The sequence below is a fragment of the Sciurus vulgaris genome, assembly GCF_902686455.1.
Source record: "Sciurus vulgaris genome assembly, chromosome: 19".
NCBI classification, from domain to species: Eukaryota; Metazoa; Chordata; class Mammalia; order Rodentia; family Sciuridae; genus Sciurus; species Sciurus vulgaris.
The window spans coordinates 9165131-9182818 of record NC_136480.1 but is presented as its reverse complement, the minus strand read 5'-3'; the positions used below and the strand labels follow the sequence as shown (position 1 = coordinate 9182818).

At 52.6% G+C, this 17688-nt stretch overlaps 1 protein-coding gene across 3 annotated transcripts in view; it reads left to right on the top strand.

Moving 5' to 3' along the window:
- Positions 1 to 16717, top strand: part of MTMR14 (myotubularin related protein 14) — a 46506-nt gene extending 29789 nt beyond the window's left edge. For 2 of the 3 annotated variants that reach the window (XM_079122399.1, XM_079122398.1), the window contains 9 exons: positions 1108 to 1193; positions 1418 to 1494; positions 1758 to 1794; positions 3924 to 3994; positions 4681 to 4739; positions 4905 to 5043; positions 5786 to 5965; positions 12866 to 13021; positions 16131 to 16717. In XM_079122399.1, the coding sequence (XP_078978525.1) occupies positions 1108 to 1193; positions 1418 to 1494; positions 1758 to 1794; positions 3924 to 3994; positions 4681 to 4739; positions 4905 to 5043; positions 5786 to 5965; positions 12866 to 13021; positions 16131 to 16314 (989 nt within the window). In that variant the 3' untranslated portion in view covers positions 16315 to 16717. The remainder of the gene's footprint in view (positions 1 to 1107; positions 1194 to 1417; positions 1495 to 1757; positions 1795 to 3923; positions 3995 to 4680; positions 4740 to 4904; positions 5044 to 5785; positions 5966 to 12865; positions 13022 to 16130) is intronic. The other variant, XM_079122400.1, reaches the window with a different exon arrangement.
- Positions 16718 to 17688: the final 971 nt, after the last annotated feature.

Below are 17688 nucleotides of genomic sequence, written 5' to 3'. Positions count from 1 at the left end.
GAATCAAAATTATCTTGTTAGCATCTGAGCCATGCACAGGGTGGAGCACTGGCTCAAATGGCTGTTGAGCTTTGCACATTAGCATTGTCTAGTGCTAGAATGGGCTTCTCATCCAGGACAAGACTTCTCACCAGAGTAAGTCCTAGCTGCTTGTCCAGTGTACCCAAGGCTATAGAGGACCTGTTCTCTCGGGGGGTACCTGTTGAATTAGCCGGTCTTGCGCATCGTCTCCAGGGCATGCCAATTCTTAACTCCTTGGTAGCAATCAGGACTTCTGCTTCCTGCTTGAACAAGTGAAAATGTCTTGGCGCATGGAGCTGAGAAGGCCTGTGAGCAGAGCCAGGTGTCTAATGAATGTCATAAAGGATCTCTCTGCATTTCTCAAAATCACCATCTTGTTAGCTGCACGGCTGGCAACTATTCCACACTCATCTCCTACTGCCTTAGTTCCCTAGAGGGAGACTGCCTGTCTCCCTTGAGCTCCAGGGAAAGCCTAAACTCATGCTTATTGGTCCAGTTTGGATCAAGTGCCTTGCTTGAACTTGGTCGCTGTGCCCAGAGTGGGGAGTGTGTTTAAAAAAGAAAGAAAGAAGGAAAGGTCCCATGCCAGCTCCTGGAGCTGGGTAGTGGCTCTCTGGGTGGGACAGTGCCATTCCTCAAAGGGCTTTTGGAAGTGTCTCTAGAGTGTTGGGTACTGGGTGTTGGCCCCGAGTACTCCACGATTCCTATAGCCACGCACGGTAAAGAATTTATCTCCCCTAGAAAAGAACAAAAAAGCTCCCCCGCAAATACTTGTAGTGCCCCCGAAGAAATGCTGGGCAGGGACATGTAGTCAGCATTACGCAAATTCCCTGTGCAGTGTGGACTGTCTAGGGCAAACACATGCCCGGAAGCTCACCAAGGACTGTAGCCAGGAGAAGGGATATTATAGACCAGCAGCTGTGCTCACCTGTCTGGGCCTATTGGAAAAGAGCCCTGAGGAGACTCCTGGGGAAGAGGGAGGCCAGGGTGGCATGGCTCCCTCCCCTGGCCAGTGTGGTAGTATTCCCTTCTCATCAGCTCCTTTCTGGTTCTCTTCTGGGCTCCTGTTCCATGGTGCCTGATTAGATGACAGCGGGCTGCTGGTGCACTGTATCTCAGGCTGGGATCGGACCCCCCTCTTCATCTCTCTCCTGCGCCTTTCCTTGTGGGCTGTGAGTATGGATGTGCTAGGCTCTGGGGTCAGGGAGCCTCTGTCTCCAGGATGCAAAGATCAGGGGGGAGGGACCCACTCAGCGGGTGCTGGGTTTAGCCCTGGTCTTGGGGTTGCTGGTCAGCCTGCATCGTCATCAGGTCTGTGGCTGCGGGTCTGCTCCTGGGCTGAGGAGGTTTGTCATAGCACGGCAGCTCTGATCTGTGCCTCCATGCTCTCTTCCAGGATGGGCTCATCCACACATCCCTGAAGCCTGCTGAGATCCTCTACCTAACTGTGGCCTATGACTGGTTCCTCTTTGGGTAAGCCTTGGAGGAACATTCTTGGAGGCTTTGGGTGGGGGTGGGGTGCTCTCTTGGTGGCTGTACCTGTGTGTGAGTGGTATGGTAGCTCCTGTGGCAGGGGTCATGGTAAGAATGTTCCCACCCTTGGGGAAAGAATGAAGATGCCCATGGGCCCCACCCAGTGCACTGGTGCCAAAGATGTGGTCTGTCCCTGGTGACTAGGTCCCTCTCAGCTTTCATCTTGGTGCTGCTCCCTTTGACCTCTCACCCTCCCTTTTCAGGCACATGTTGGTAGATCGGCTCAGCAAAGGAGAGGAGGTAAGTACCCTTTACAGGCAGTGAGCAGGGCACTGAGCTGACACGAGGGACAGAATGACAGTCTACCTGCGTGCCACACTGTGTGGGCTGTGCTTTAGGCAACATGGTGGAAAAAGCAAAAGTGGCCCCCCCATGCTGGCCTCAGGGTCTCCCACGTGATGGAGAAAATGTTGGGTGTTCAGTTCTGCCAGCGTTATGCAGCCCCCTTTGGCCTTCAGGTGCCACTTCACTCTGCTACTTACTGGTGACCTTGTTTTCTGAGCTCAACACTAGAACCAATCTGCAGGTCCTCTTTGTGTTCCTCATCCTCCCAGCTGAAAAACAAGCGCTCTGTGTTGTCCTGCCCGCCTTGTCTTTTTTCTCTCGATACCAGGGATTGAACCCAGGGGTACTCAATCACAGAGTCACATCCTCAGCTGTTTTTTATAGCTCCCTTTTTGAGACAAGAGTCTCACTGAGTTGCTTAGGGCCTTGCTAAATCGTTGAGGCTGGCCTTAAATTTGCAATCCTTCTACCTCAGCCTCTGAGCCACTGGGATTACAGGTGTGTGCCACCACGCCTGACTCTGTCCTCTCTTATACCCACCTAGTCCCTTCTCAGTCCCAGGGTGGTCTGAGCACACAGTCCTGCCCGGAGCCTCACTGCTGGGTCACCTGCAGGTTCCCCTTCCTGTCCTTATTCCTCACCACCTCCTCCTCCTCCTCCTCTTTCCTCTGCTTCTACGGTCTTTTCCTGCTGGGCATGCTTGTTCTCCCAGCATCAAGCCTGGAGCCAGACACCATTGTGCCCTGTTCGTCCTGGTTATTACCTTGGGGACCTTGGGCAACATGTTCAACCTTGAGTCTCCTTATGCCCAGAGAACCAGATACCCAGCATGGGAGCATCCACAGGGTTAGTGCTTTCTCTTTTGCCCATCCCTCTATCTTCCCGAAGCATCTTTCTCACCCTCCTGGGCCTTCCTCCTTCTTGGCATCTTATCTCACACCACCTCCTTTTGTTCCTCCCTCTCAGCTGCTTCTCTCCCTTCCAAATCCCTTCTTCTGAGTACTTATCGCATCTGCCAGGGCTGCAGAGCTCATAAGCCTGTTCCTCAGAGGCCTCCAGGAACTCTGTCAGAGGCGGTGACTTTGGCATTGAAATCTGGGCGGAAGGCCTCTTTGTATCCTCTTGTTAGGGGACTTTGCTGGCACTTCAGGACATTCTGTCCTCTACGCCGTCTCCCTCCTCCCCCAGAGCAAGTCTGATTCTGCCTTCAGAGACTCAGGGCAAAGACATGGCTGAGTTTAAACCCGTGGCTTCTGAGCAGGAGTGTCTCTTAAGCTAGGAGATTGGTCTTCAGAGAAGGCTTTTCTCTTAGCTCCCTATACCCTGCAGACACTGAATCTCTAAAACAAACAAACAAAAATCCCAGGCCTGTCAGACATATCGTTGTCCCCTCCTCTGCCTTTGATGTTCACAGAGCACATCAGACAGCGGAGTCTGGTGGAAACACCATTTAATTTTACATAACAGCATTTTCATACTGGCCTGACCTCGACAACCCTCTGGCTTTTGAGGAAGTTTTATGGAATCCTTGCCTTTACCTGCTTGAAACTTAAGACCTGGCTCTTACAGCTCGTAAGCAGGGCAAACTGTGGGCCACATGATGGCTGCCCCCACACCAACCATCTCAACCTGTCTCTGGGCACCTCCCACTCCATGGGATCCCATTCCCATCCCTGTGTTCCTGCTGTGTCCATTAATCCCCTGTCCCCAGATCACCTTCCCTGTAGCTGTCCTTCCCTGTCCGCCTTTCTCCCTGAGCTCTTAAAGGAGAGGTAGGGGAAGATTCTGTTCTCTTTATCCTGCTAGACAGTTTGAAGAGGGTTTGAAATCTCTGACTTGACTTCTCATACTAACTTTCTGCCCTAGGCCAGCCCAAGGGCATGTGGCAGGCCCTGCTGAACCCCTCCACCACCCCTGCCCCTCGTAGACCAGAATATCCAGGGGCGTCCCCAAAGCAGGCTGCTCTGCAGCAGGAAGACTGACCAGAGAGAATGGGCTGCCCATTCCTGTTAGATCTGCCACCCTGACCCTTCCTACTGGAAAGGCCATCTTCTCACTGAGTGTGCTATTTGTCTCCCCTTCAGATTTTCTTCTTCTGCTTCAATTTTTTGAAGCATATCACCTCCGAGGAGTTCTCTGCTCTGAAGACCCAGAGGTAAGCAGAGGAGGGCTGTCCACGGCAGGAGGGCCCTCACTGCCTTGTTTATTCCCTGCATGTTGGCAGGCTGATACCCCGTCTCTGCCTTCCCTCTGAGACCAGGGGCAGGTTCCCTGCTGACAGCCCCTGGGGGAAGAGCCTTTTCTACAGGGAAAGCCCTGTTGGGGTCACCTGGTCACATTAGCAGAAAGGCTCTGGGGTGATGAATGGGCTCTGGTGACAGCTGCTGCAGGAAAAAGCCATACTAGGGACAGAAGGACTTCTAACTCCCCATGCCTCTGAGCTGACTGTTGCCCACTCCAGACCCCTGCAGGAGCCTGTATGAGCCCACAGTGAGGCAGAGGTCTGCCTGGGAAGTACAGGCAGATGGACTGGCAATTGCCCTATGGCCCTGTGAGAGCTGGTGTCTCTTCTGAGTTAATTTGCCTTCTTAATTCAAGCTTCTAGTATGTTGGGCCAGACTTGAGCTCTCCAGGGCCAAGCAGATTAAGAGGAGGCCAGCTGTGCTGGCTTGGGGAATCTATACATGTGGCAGACAGACCCAGGTGGGGTGCAACCTGCTGTAGATAGCACCTACTCCATGAGTTGTCGATGGGCTACAGCTGCTTTTCAGGATGGGTGGGGTTGGGGACTGAAGAGACCCCAACTAGAGCTGGCGTTCCCTGCTCTGGGTTCTGTCACAGGAGGAAGAGTTTGCCAGCCCGGGACGCAGGCTTCACTGTGGAAGACATCTGCATGCTGAGTGAGTCCCGGCCCAGCCGCTTTTCCTTCCTCAGCACAGCTTTCTGATTAGACTACACAGGAACCATTTTAGAATTTTCTTTGTCCAGCTGTATGGTGTGGAAGAGGTGAGGGATTGGTAGCAGGAAAAGATGACACACTGACCAGTGGCACTGGCTTCTTTTAGGACGAAGGGACCGTGGCAGCACCACCAGCCTTGGCAGCGACTTCTCCCTAGTCATGGAGAGCTCCCCAGGAGCCGTGGGGAGCTTCACCTACGAGGCCATGGAGCTGATCCCAGCAGGCGCACAGACTCAGGCAGCTTGGTGAGGGGCCAGACCGGGACCAGGTTCACTCACAGCTGTGGCCAGGGCCCCCAGCCCCAGGGAGCCAAACTGGAGCCCTGAGAACAAAGGGGCCCCTGACAGGAGGCCTGAGAGCTCAGCTCCATCTCATGCTGTCTGTCTTGGGCCTCAGAGGCCAGCCATCTGGTTGGTGAGGGGCACTGCTGTGGTGGCCCTGGAGGAAAAAGAGCAGGGCTCCCTATGGGACCAAGCAACTGTGACCAGCAGGAGGAAGAGGCTAGTGTCAGGAGCTCTCTGGAGGAGCACCCTGCACCGTGTGTGGGTTGGGGGCAGGGCAGTTTAGGAAAAAAAGCAAAATGCCAGTGCAAGTGACATTAAGCAATTGGGAATTTATGTCAGGGTCACTTATTTGTGATGGGTCCTGAGACCCTGGTGACCACTTCCCTAGACAAGTGGCTCGGGGTTTTATATAGCATTTCCAGGGACAGAGGGTGGCAGTCAGAGAGCCATTAGTTAAGAATGATTTTTCTGGTATGTTCTCTGAGGCTGGTAGGCCAGTGTAATTTGGACAACACAGTTCCTCCATAAAGCCCCAGCCCTGGCTGCCTGTGGCCCTGAGCCTAAGGGAGTGTGCCCCTCCCCTGTATGCCCATTCCTTCAGCACTGTCCCTGAAACACGAACGCATGCTCCAGGCACAGGCACAGAAGGGGTTTCAGGCTGGCCCAGGGTGCCTTGGCCAGTAGCCCCACTCTCCCACCACAGGAGGAAGAGTCACTCATCCTCTCCACAGAGTGTGCTCTGGAACCGGCCACAGCTCTCTGAGGACCGCCTGCCTTCCCACCAGGGGCTGGTTGAAGCCAAGTCTTCCAGCTCCTCATCCTCAAACCATTCTGACAACTTCTTCAGGATGGGTAGTAGTCCACTGGAAGTCCCCAAACCCAGGTGAGGGTGCCCCGGGGTCCCTGCTGGTGGAGGTGGCTAGCCTTCCCCTACCAAGGCTGGTACTTGAGCTGGTGCCTCAGGTGGAATCTCTGTGCGAGGCCTGCAGGCAGTAGACCTCAGAGGCCAGGGGTGTGGACAAGCTGGCAGGCCCAGTGTTTGGAGAATGTGTTAGTGTTTGGGTACAAAGCAAGGCTGGCTGGATTGTAGAGAGGTTTGAGTTACCTTTCTGGAGCCCTGGCACAATCCAGGGGAATCTAGAAAGTACAGTGGTTGGATGTGATGGACAGGGAGTTGGGGCTATCTCCACATATCCCCTGTGGACTGCATTGTAAGTGAAGAGATGGATCTGGATGCCCTGGGTCCCTTCTGGCTCCCACATTCTGTGTACAAGTTGGTGGGGCAATGCAGAGAGCAGATGCTAGGGAACGAGACTAGATGTGTGTGACAGTGGCTAGCCACAACTCAGCACACGTGGAAAAAAGCAGCTTAGACAGAGTGGGTACACCTGAGATGCTGCGAGAGTGTTCTGCTATATGGTGCTTCCTGGGAGAGGTTGAATCTGAGCGTGGGGCCAAAGGCCTAGGATGGATGGATGATCTGACCCTTGGAGTCCTAGCTGACTCTGAACCACGTTTTCCATTTCATATTCCCAACGAAAGAATGATGTGACTTGGTTAATTTTTTGTTTTTTTGAACTAGGGATTGAACACAAGGGTGCTCTACCATTGAGCTACATCTCAATCTTTTTCATTTTATACTTTGAGACAGTCTTGTTAAGATGCTTAGTTAGGGCTTCACCAAGTTGCAGAGGCTAGCCTTGAACTTGTGATCGTCCTGCCTCAGCCTCCTGAGTTGCTGAGATTATAGGCAGGTGCCACTGTGCCTGTCATTGCTTTTCTTTCTAAAACTTTGAGAACATTTAGCCCTTGTGGAGAGACCAAAGCAGTGTGGAACTTTAGAGAACTCAAAAAAGTTCCAGTTTAGCTGGACATGAGTTCAAAGCCAGCCTCAACAACTTAAGTGAGGGGCTAAGCAACTTAGTGAGACCCTGCCTCGAAGTAAAATATAAAAAGAGCTGGAGGGCTGGGGATGTGGCTCAGTGGTAGAGCACTCGCCTCGCAAAAAAAAGGAGGGGGATTGTGAGGGTATGGCTCAGTGGTTAAGCACCCCTTGGGTTCAATCCTCAGTACCAAAAAAAAAAAAAAACCAGTTGAAAAGGACTTTTAGAAGAATGGGACTAAGCTTTGGAGTTTATCCCAGATTTGAGTCCAGCTATGCCACATAATGTATGTGTGACTTTGGGACTCAGTTTCCTCCTTGGTCACAGGCCTATTACAATGAAAAACTTCCTAAAACTTCTGGAACTCTCCTCCCATTACCATCCCCTGAGTTTTTTCTGGACAAAAGTAGGCAGTGAAGGAAGAGCATCCAGAGCAGCCTTCACGTGGAGGCAGCAGGTGAGCTTCAGGCAAGGTGGAGGCCCTGACTGCTCTGGCCAGAATCCTGAGCACTCACCCTACAGGTGAGCCCTTCTACTCATGGCACTGTCTGTGAGTGCCAGCCCTAAGTCTGTTCAAGCAGGACCACGGCCTTCTGTCCCACAGAGGTATGGTGGATGCAGCTGAGCACACAGTGCCAGGCACACAAGCCCCAGTGCCATGCCTGCTCCCATCCTGTGTGTGGGGTTGGCATGTGTGCCTGCTACGTGCCTCCTTGTCTGCCCTCGGCTGTTTGGGGACTAAGGTGCACTGTGGGAGCCTCATTGTTCCAGGCTACAGCTCTTGCTCATGGTCCCTGACTCCCGTTCTGCCTGTACAGCATTACTGGACAACTGGGGAGAGACCAGAGGCTTGCTCTTAGCATCTGGCTCCTGCCCCAGTCCTGACTGCACTCTGCAAGGAGCCCTTCAGCACTGTTCCCACACCTCAACTTCAGTTATCCCTTTCTTCCTGCCAGAGGATCCCACTTTCCAACCCTGTGACCATTTCCCTCAGTCTCATGAGTGGTCATCTGCCAGCATTGAGCAGCTTTTTTCTTGGTGCTGGGGATTGAACACAGGGATACTTGAGCCACATCCCCAGCCCTTCTTATTTTTTATTTTGAGACAGAGTCTTGCTAAGTTGCTGATGCTGGCCTTGAACTTGCCATCCTTGTGCCTCACCTCCCAAGTCACTAGGATTATAGGAATGTGCTGTCACACCAGCTAGGATAATTCAGACTCTTACACGCTAGCCACCAGGGTCCCTCTTTCTAGAGGCTCGGGAGGGTTTGGGTGTCTACCTGGCCTAATAATCCTGCCTGCTAGGGCCAGGCTAAGGCCAGCGTGGATGGACCAAAGTGGACATAGGCTCTGAGAGGCGGGGGGCAGGCTGCTGTGAGGTATTTGATCCTCTGTTGGTCTATTCTGGGAGTGGCTGCCTGGAGCCTGGCAGGCCGGCCAAGCAACAGGGTTCTTCTGAATTAGATGTCTCTTTGCCAGAGGACTTTTTTTTTCTTTCTTGTTTTTCCCCCAATGCTGGGGCTGGTGCCCAGGGCCTCATGTATGCTAGGCAAGTGCTCTACCTCTGAGCCACACCCCAGCCCCTTGCCAGAGGTTTGAAAGACTAGATTATTCGGATTTGGAGCATTCTAATTATGTATTTCTATTAACATTGAAATTAATTTAGTCTCTTTTATCTTAAAGTGCCTGAGGGATCCTGTCATTAGCTTCTCTGCCTCTTAGGCAACAGTAACCAATCAGGGATTTAATGCGGCAGGAGCAGCTGTATGGAAAGAAACCCTTTACTGAAGATATCTGTGACAGCCAGAGTTCCCCTCACAATGTGAATTCTCTGGGTTATATATGCTCCACATTCCCCACGCCTCTCTTTTAAAGCAGGGCTGCCCTGAGACAGGAACCAGAGAGGCTTTGTTCCCTTCAGTCGTAGGTGTTGTATGGTTGGGACATAAGTTCTGTGGGGTGCCGATTCCTCTCAAGCACTAACCCCACATCCATCACTGAGAGAACTGGTTGGTGGCTTTTTGGTATTATTAGCTGCCACCGCAGATTAGCCACAGGGCTAGGGAGGTGCAGAACCAGTGCTCCGAGCTCACATGCCTCCCCAAGCCCTGGTCAAGAAGTTGCCCTGCTGCAACCCTGCATGGCCTTGGTCTCTGCACTGGTGTCAGATGTCCTTTGAGGGAGGGGTGGTTGCTAGCACAGGGTTTTCCATGCCGAGGAGAGATGGTGCCATCACTGAGCTCAGTGTGAAGCTAAGATGACTGAAGAGCACATGGACTTGGTTGAGGGACGCCCACCATTCTAATTGAATAGCTAAGTAGCAACACAGGAACCAACCTCGGCTACCACTGCCAGCTGCCACCTGCTCATTATAAGCAGTGACCTCTGTCCCAGACTGTCTGTATTTAGCTGGTATTTTTTATTGGTTGGTTCTTTTTAGTTATACATGACCATAGGGTCCATTTTGATATGATTATACAAGCATGGAATATATCTTACTCTTATTAGGACCCGAGTCGATGAACACAAAGAATAGAGTCACTGCGGTGTAGTCATTATGAGATCTCACTAGGTTGCCCTGAACTTGTGATCCTCCTGCCTCAGCCTCCCAAGTAGCTAGGTTCATAGGTATGCACCTCTGTGCCCATCCCAGGCTGTCTTTGTGAGGCAGAGAAGCCAGTCTGCTGTCTGCAACACATGAGTTCCTGCTCTGTCTCAATGTTCTTGCCTGTGGCCACTGTTCCAGATCTGACTGGAGTGATGAGAAGCCCAAACGCAGTCCCAGCTTAGGATTTGAGAGGAGAAAACTTGGGGCCCCAAAAGACTTCTCTTGGGCTGCCACAGGAATATAGAAGTTCTTGGTGGGGACCCTGTACAGTGTCCAAAAGGCCAGGCTGGAGGAGGCCCTACTCCAGATGGTGTTCACTTGGGCAGAGGCTGTGGGGCCTTCATCAGGAAGCATCCAAGGTAGAATTGGGAGATTGGTGTTGGGGATAACTGAATTAGGTAACACCCAGGCTCCTTCACAGCCTAGGATTGCAGGACTTGACTCAGACATTAATTCCCTCTGTGACTTTAGACATGTCATTTGATGACTCCGGTTTCTGTTTTTTCATCTACATAATCAGACGCTTAAGATAGGCAACTCCAAGGTGCTTCGTTTGCTGTGTTCCTTTACGCCTTCCATGCCAGGCTTGTTGGTTCTTATGTGTTCAAATGCAAGTAATAGAAAACATCTCAGACTGGTTTAGAAATAAAGGAAACACATGGAAAAGTCCAATGGAAATGCAGCTTTTGGATTCAGCTCTATCAAGGTTCCTGCTCCACTTCCCTTGGTTCCCTCCCTTGCCTCCTTCCTCTGGCCAGCTTCCTTCATCATAACAGAATGGCTCCCAGCATCTCCTAGGACAACCCATGCTTCCTTTCTCAGCTTTGTTCTCGGGGTCTTTTTCCAAACACGGATTAAAAGCTCTGTGCTTTACTTCAGCTGGGAGCAGTGCAGCCATCCTCAGCCAGTGCTTGAGGCCCCATGCTGTGTAAGAAGGAAGGTCAGCACATTACTGCCTAGATGGGCTTTAGTCACACCTGATTTTTTTTGCCATCCCAATGTGTAAACTTGGAAAATCTCACTTCCCTTCTGAGCTCAAGTTTTTGTTTTTGTGTTTTTAATTCCATTTTTAAAGTAGGAATAATGATCCTGGTCCCTGTAAGTTTGGGTTAAATGAGATAACAGAGTGACACATCGGGCATGTAGTAAATACTTATCCTTTCCACAAATGTCCAGTTACACTAGCTATGGTTATAGACATGTCCTCCTTGGTCATGAACCTGAGCACCTGAAGCCACATCAGGGCATTGGGCAGCTGGGTGGAAGGCCAAGCAAGGCCTCCACCCAGACCTCCTCCTCACCCGGGTTTGGGGAGCTCTGCTCACATCCATGTTTTTGGACCCCCTTCCGTAAGGACTGACCAAGACACCTGCAGCAAGTCAGCCTTCTGCAGGGCTCTGGCAGTAGGCGGGGAGCTGTAGCCTCTCTGCACACTGAAAAAGAGCCAGGACTGGATCCGGCTAAAGCAGGGCAGTATTGCCAGCAGCCACCCTCCAGGGCAGAGGCTGGAGCCCCTAGGATGTGGACAGATGCTCTGAAGCACTGTTGGAACTCCCATTTGAGGGTTGCCAGGTCACTTGTCTGCAGTTCTGGAATAGGAGAGAGGAGCCACTATCTGTGCTGGCTTAGACGCCTCGTCCTCCCCAGCTTCCGCTAGTCAGTAGCCCTTCCTTTTCCTCCACACTGGTTTCTAGAGACTATTTTCTCACAAGCTGCTAAAACTGGAAAAGACATTCTACCTACAGTTTGAATGATAGATGAGACTGATGAGCCAGGCTGCGCCTTGAGAGGGATTGCCCTGGCCAGAGGCCCGGGTGGCCTGGAGGAAGCCCAAGGCTGGCTCCTCCCAGGAGGCTTCTCCTTGATTTACAGACTGCCTGCGCCCCGCCAGGCTTCTCCATCTAGAAACAAGGAAGCCCTGCTCTGTTGGGCCCCAGGGGCTTGAATCAGGTAACAGCCTGCCCTGTGCTCTTTCCTAATGATGCCATCACACATGTCTGGATTGTCACCAGAATGATGAATGTGGCAAGTCTGTATATTGCAGGGGGTTCCGAGTCGCGGCAGCTTTAACGTAGAAAGCCATCTGTTCTCGCTTCTCTCAAGGTGGTTCTGTTTCAGGACAAATCCGCAATCAAAAACATCTCTTGCACTCACTAGCTGTGGGACCTTGTGCTAGTGTCTTAACCTATCTGGGCTGCCATTTCCCCATCTGTAAGGGGATGGTTAAAGATGTCTAGAACTGTATTCAGGTGACAGTTGCTTGAAGGGAAGGCTGGTCCAGGGAATGGTGGGGGCTATCACCCTTGATGCCAGCCAGCTGTGTAGCTCAAGGTCAGTGAGTATTTTCCTCTGCTCCCCAGCCCCCACCACAGTGTGTGCTTTGACCTTCTGGTGGGTCCCTGCAGGAGCCCTTTCTACTGTTCTTGAGTTGAAGAACAAAGGGTCAAGCATCATACACGATGCCCCTCTGGATTCCCAGGGCTGAGGTAGCTGATGGAAGGGCAGGGCTGATGTCTCCCTCTCTCACCCCACCACACCCAGGACAGAGGAGGGGGTTGGCTATGAGGGGAGGTGCCTCCTCCCTGTTCACTGGGGACAACTTTGTCCTCGCTCAGTATCCTTTAGAAACAGGCCTGATGAAGCCGTCAGGGTGCCTCCCCGATTCACCTTGCCCTCTGGGCATCGCCATGAGTTTGCTGGGTTGATGCTTCTGAATACAAACCATGGCTCCCAGAAGGCACTGCACAGGAAGGGGGTACCTCAGGACTCCCAGCCTGCCTCTCTTGAATCTAGGTCACCACCCTCCACAGTCCCCACGAGGCCTGTTCTCCCTCTTCCCTGATCAGATCTCAGCAGCTCTGGGTTCTCTGTTGCCCCCCTGCAAATCTGCATGTCAGAGAGTGGGCCCCGCCTCCCCGGTTCCTGGGCCGCTGGCCTTGCTCCTTCCTCTTGGTGCTGTTGAGACTGCTTGCTCTGTGGGCCCAGGCAGACAGCCATCCCAGCTCTGGATCCAGCTCGCCTCTCGCCATGCTTCGCTCTGGTTCTTTTGCCTCTGGAAGTCTGCAGAACGTGCTGTGCACACAGCCAGGCCTGCCTTACAATCTGCTCTTCTTTCTTGGTCACTACGTATCCATCTTTGTTTGCTCTTTTGGAGATAGTGGTTGGCTTTCGGATGCTCCAACAGATCCCTGCAGCTGTGGCCCAGGGCCACACCAGCCCCCTCCTACCAGGGCCTCTCTCTGAGGCATACGACTGACTGCATCATCTCCCCTCTCTCTCCTCTCTGCCCCAGATCAGTGGACCATCCCCTGCCCGGATCCTCTCTCTCCACAGACTTTGGCAGCTGGCAGATGGTAACGGGCTGTGGCAGTATTCAGGAACGGGCTGTCCTGCACACAGACTCCTCTCTCCCTTTCAGCTTCCCGGATGAGCTCCCTAACAGTTGTCTGTAAGTGTCTTGCTTGAGGCAGGATGCTCCCCTGCCTGTATCAGAAGCTGGGGAGCATGTCAGGAGTGCTGCTCAGGAGTGCTGGCGGAGGCCAGCCAGGGAGCCAGCTGGGGTCCCTGCCTTTCCTCACTCGCAGCTGAAGATCCCAGGTGTAATGGAGGCCCATGGGCTGCTCAGGAAGTGTGTTGGGTTCCTGTTCGCTCTTCCCAGCCGCCAGAACCATCCACGGGTGTGTCGGGTGCACCCTGAGGGAAAGCTGGCTGAACTGTAACTATGGCAGGTTCTATTTCTGTATGAGGCTTCGTCTGATATGCAGATCTTTTGAAAGCAGAACAGCGAGGCAGGAGGGTAGGTGTATGATGGAGGCAGAGCCAGGATGGCACAGGGTCAGCCAGGTCTGTGCTCCTCTAGACAGAACCAAAGGCTGCTTGCTGTCCCTGCCCCCACCTTGTCTTCCACTTCTGCCTCTGGGCAAGAAAGATTGAATGGGAACTTGATCCCACGACTGTGAAATGCTGTCCTCTGGGCTCTCACTCTTGTCATACAGACTTTAGCAGCTGCTTTGGGGGAGCCCCCTGACTCCTTCCTGCTCTGTGACTTCATGGATATCCAGCAGGAGAAAACCTCTGGTGCCCTGGGGAGCAGGGTCTGCTCTCAGATGTGGCTGCCCTGGGGGCTCCTCAGAAAGCCTTCCCCTTTCCTCCACTCCATGGCTGGGTGACTTAAGATGCTAGGACACACCCCACCACAAGCACCAGAATCCAATTCCATCCCCTCCAGTGCTGGCAAACTGGAAGAGTCGGAAAGGAGGAGGAGCCTGGGATCCCAGCTGAGGTCCAACAGGGGCCAGCCAGACCTTGGAATTCCAGGATGGCACTCCCAGGTCCCGGCCCTGCAGCTGAGAAGTTACTGAAGAAGCCACTTCCAAGGCCACTGGACTTGTTTAGCCTCCTCTGCAGCCAGGCCCCCAGGCCAGAAGCAAGTTCTCTTAGATTTCTGAAGGATTAAAAAAAAAATTCTACAGGGCTGGCGAGATAGCTCAGTTGGTAGAGTGCTTGCAAGAACAAGACCCTGGGTTCAATCCCCAGCACTGCAAAAAAAAAAAAAAATTACTACAGAAGTAGGCTTCCTCTTTAGCCCAGCCGTCTACAGAGCCATCTCTGGAGGAAGCCCTGCCTGCCTGCCCCGCTTGATTGCACCCTGCAATTCCCAGGGCTTAGTTATTCAGATAGGCAGTTCCAGCCCCAGTTCCAACCACCCAGCCCAGACCTGCAGATCAGGCCTTAGGCTGGGCTCTGAGCTAGCCAAACTGCCAGTTCTCGGAAGGACAGCTAGATCCCATGTGATCTCCAGGCCTCCAGGATCATGGCTTGGGTTCCAGAGCAGTTCCTGGCAAAGTCACAGTGTGTGGGTTCAGTGCTTGGGCTTTGTTCACAGAGAAACTTTGTCCAAATCCTAGCTGCTCTGCTCACCAGCCATGTCTTGAGATCCTAGCCTTGACTTCTGTGAGCCTGTCAGCCCAGCTCTTGAGGGAATGGCGCTGCACTAGCACCACGGCCTGCGGCGTATCCCAAGCGAATCCTGTATCCTCTCAAGGCTCAGTTTTCTTGTCTCTAAAAGGTTGGCCTCTGCCCCTTCTACTTCCCAGAAGTGGGGTCAGGGAGAAGGCCATGTGTGTGGACCTTCGGATGTTCCTTGTGAAGACAAACTAGCCTGTTCTCCACTTTCACCATAAGGAGCAGCTGAAGGGACACACATGGCCTCCAGCCTGTCAAACCTGACTAGAAAATAAAGGTCTGGGACTGCGGGGGCAGCTCTGTGGCAGAGCACTCACTTGCGTAGCATAAACGAGGTCCTGTGTTCCATCCCCAGTCCTGGGGGAAAAAAAAAAGTAAAGATCTGGGGCCACATGTTCCCGCAGATGCCATCAAGTACGTCAGTGTTGCTCACGGTGTGCAGGAGTCCAGCATCAGCTCATCTCACAGTGTTCCTGCAAGAGCTGTGTGACTCTCCCAGGCCCCAGAGCCTGCTGCTTCTGTCTCACATATCACTCCTACCAGTCTATTTCTCTAGGGTCCTTTAGTCCTCCCCATACTGTCATTTGTCCAGACCTCCATCTGTTCCCCCAAATCCTGAGGTACACGTCTTTTGGGTTTTAGAACTGGGGACATTGCTGCTGCCTCTACCTGGCTCCCAGAGAATTACTTGCCCAGGATTCGGTTTCTCGGGGAGGAATTTGGAGTAAGTTAGTGCTGAGGTGGGTGGGACCCATGTTGTGTAGGACCCCTGGAGAACATCTTCAGGTACTTGGCCTTGAGTCCAGAGGTTGGGCGTAGTTGATGCCTTGGACCTCTTCTATTAAAGACTGACCCCTCAGAATGTCAGACAACCTTCTGTGGAATTCCCACTTTGATAAGCCTCCATTTGTATGTACCTCTTTCCCTTCTTGATCTGTAATTCCAGGGCAAGGAGAGAAGTGCTTCCTATCTTCTGTCTGTGATCAGTGCTCCAAGTTCTCATCAAGTGGCCAGGGAAGGAAAAGAGATGGAATCAGAGCACAGAATGCACTGGAAAAGTCAGCATTCTTCCAGCAGTGTGCAAGGGGCCACAGGGACTAAAGATGCAGCTGGAGCCTGCAGGGTTTCCCGTGGGAGACTCTGTCCCAGCCAGGGCAGTCAGTGAGGCCCCCCGGAGTGTTGCAGGTTCTCGCCTCAGGAGGCCAAGGCCTTTCAAGCTGAGGCCTGTTGCCAGATCCTGGGGATCTCCTTCCTGCCAGATGTAAGACTGTTCCTCATTTGTTCTTACTGAGGAATAGAAGCCAAGAGCTGTGGAACTCAGCTTCTCCTCTCTGGTCACAGTTCTCACAGGGACAGTTACTTTTCCATCAGAATGCCTAGGTCAGGGCCTCAGTAAAAGATGCTCCTCTAAGAGGAAAGAGAACAGCAGAGTGAGAGGAATGGCTGAGGGAACCAGGGCCAAGTGCTTGGAACCTGAACCACAGGGGTAACATGACCATGGGGTCTGTGCAGTCAGAAGTTCAAGGACAGGATGAGGACATTGGTCCTGTCCTGGTGTAACACATTCATTTTCTGTCCCTCCTTCCCCATAGGCTTGCAGCTCTGAGTGACCGGGAGACGCGGCTGCAGGAGGTGCGCTCAGCCTTCTTGGCCGCATACAGCAGCACAGTGGGGCTTCGGGCAGCAGCCCCCAGTCCCTCTGGTGCCATTGGGGGCCTGCTGGAACAGTTTGCCCGCGGTGTGGGACTCCGGGGCACCAGCACCAGCACCCTGTGAAGCAGCCAGCCCACATGCTTCCTGCTCCTCTCAGCTGAGCCCTTAGTGGAATCAAAGCCATGCCTGGCCAAGGGGTCCTTTGAGGTCAGGGGAAAATCTCACTCCCCCTCTCTATCACGTGCACAGCAGCCCCAAAGCTGAGCAGGGCCAAGAACAGGGTTTCCCAGCCCTCAGCCACCAGACATGACGACCACCCCGTCTAGTCACTGCCTCCCACCCGCCTGGGTCTTGGCCAGGATTCCCATCAACTCTCAGAACTGCGTGGGTTTCCCTGGGGCCTGTGGAGGCCAGACTTAATAGTGGACCCCACCCCAAGTTGTCCCCTGGGGAAGAGGGGCCACCTGCACTGAGAATGAGGCAGTTTGACACAGATCACAGAATAAAATCAAAGTCTTTGAACAGCCTTTGTCTTGCATCCTTGTCAGTTGCTCTCTGTAGAGTTGTTGGGAACATTCTTAGCTTGGAGAAATACCTCGTGTAGGACGAAGGGTGTTTTTTGGAGGGGGAGCAGGTGAAGGAAGAGGAGAACTGAAAACTTGCATGTACCCCTCCAATTTTTTTTTAACTAAATTAAATGACAACTTAATGGCTATGATAAGTAATGCCTGTTATAGCCCTGATCACAGTGACAACCAGATCAGCAAGTCTTTCTAGGCTTTCTCCCCAGATTGTGAGTAGGTTACCTCACTCACAGTGAGAATTCTGAAAACAAAATGAAATTTAAAACTCCAACATAGGTTCATCATGGATTTTTTTTTTTTTTGCATTAATCATTAATTTTATATTTTGGCTGTACTGGGGACTGAACCCAGGGGTGCTCTATCACTGAGTAACACAACCAGCCATTTTTTAATTTTGAGACAGGGTCTTACTGATTTTCTGAGGCTAGCCTTGACCTTGAGATCCTCCTGCCTCAGCCTCCCACATAGCTGGGATTATAGGCATGTGCCACCATGCCCATCTTAACTACAATTTCTTAAATATTTAAGTTCATTGCTGAATTCATCAACGTCCTGCTCACCCCATGCTGGGCCTGGCCTCTCTCCTGAGTGACTACTTCATATACCATGCAGAGCCACGTCCCACAGGACTGTCCTTGTAGCACTCTTATGAGCATATAAAAGGGCTGCCTTGCTTCTCCTCAAACATGACCAACTAACTATCTGCTTTGCCACAATTAACTGCAAAAGCAGTAACAGACTAAGCCCTGGTGGGGCAGCTGGCCCTGGGCTGCGGTGTTGACTTTTCTGCAGTGGACAAGGTGGGTGGAGCGCAGGGCAGCTACCTTTTCAGTGTGTACCTCAAGCCAAACCACTGCACCAGCTCCTGCCACTTGTCTCAGTGCCACACCAGTCCTTCCTAGAGGGTGCAGTC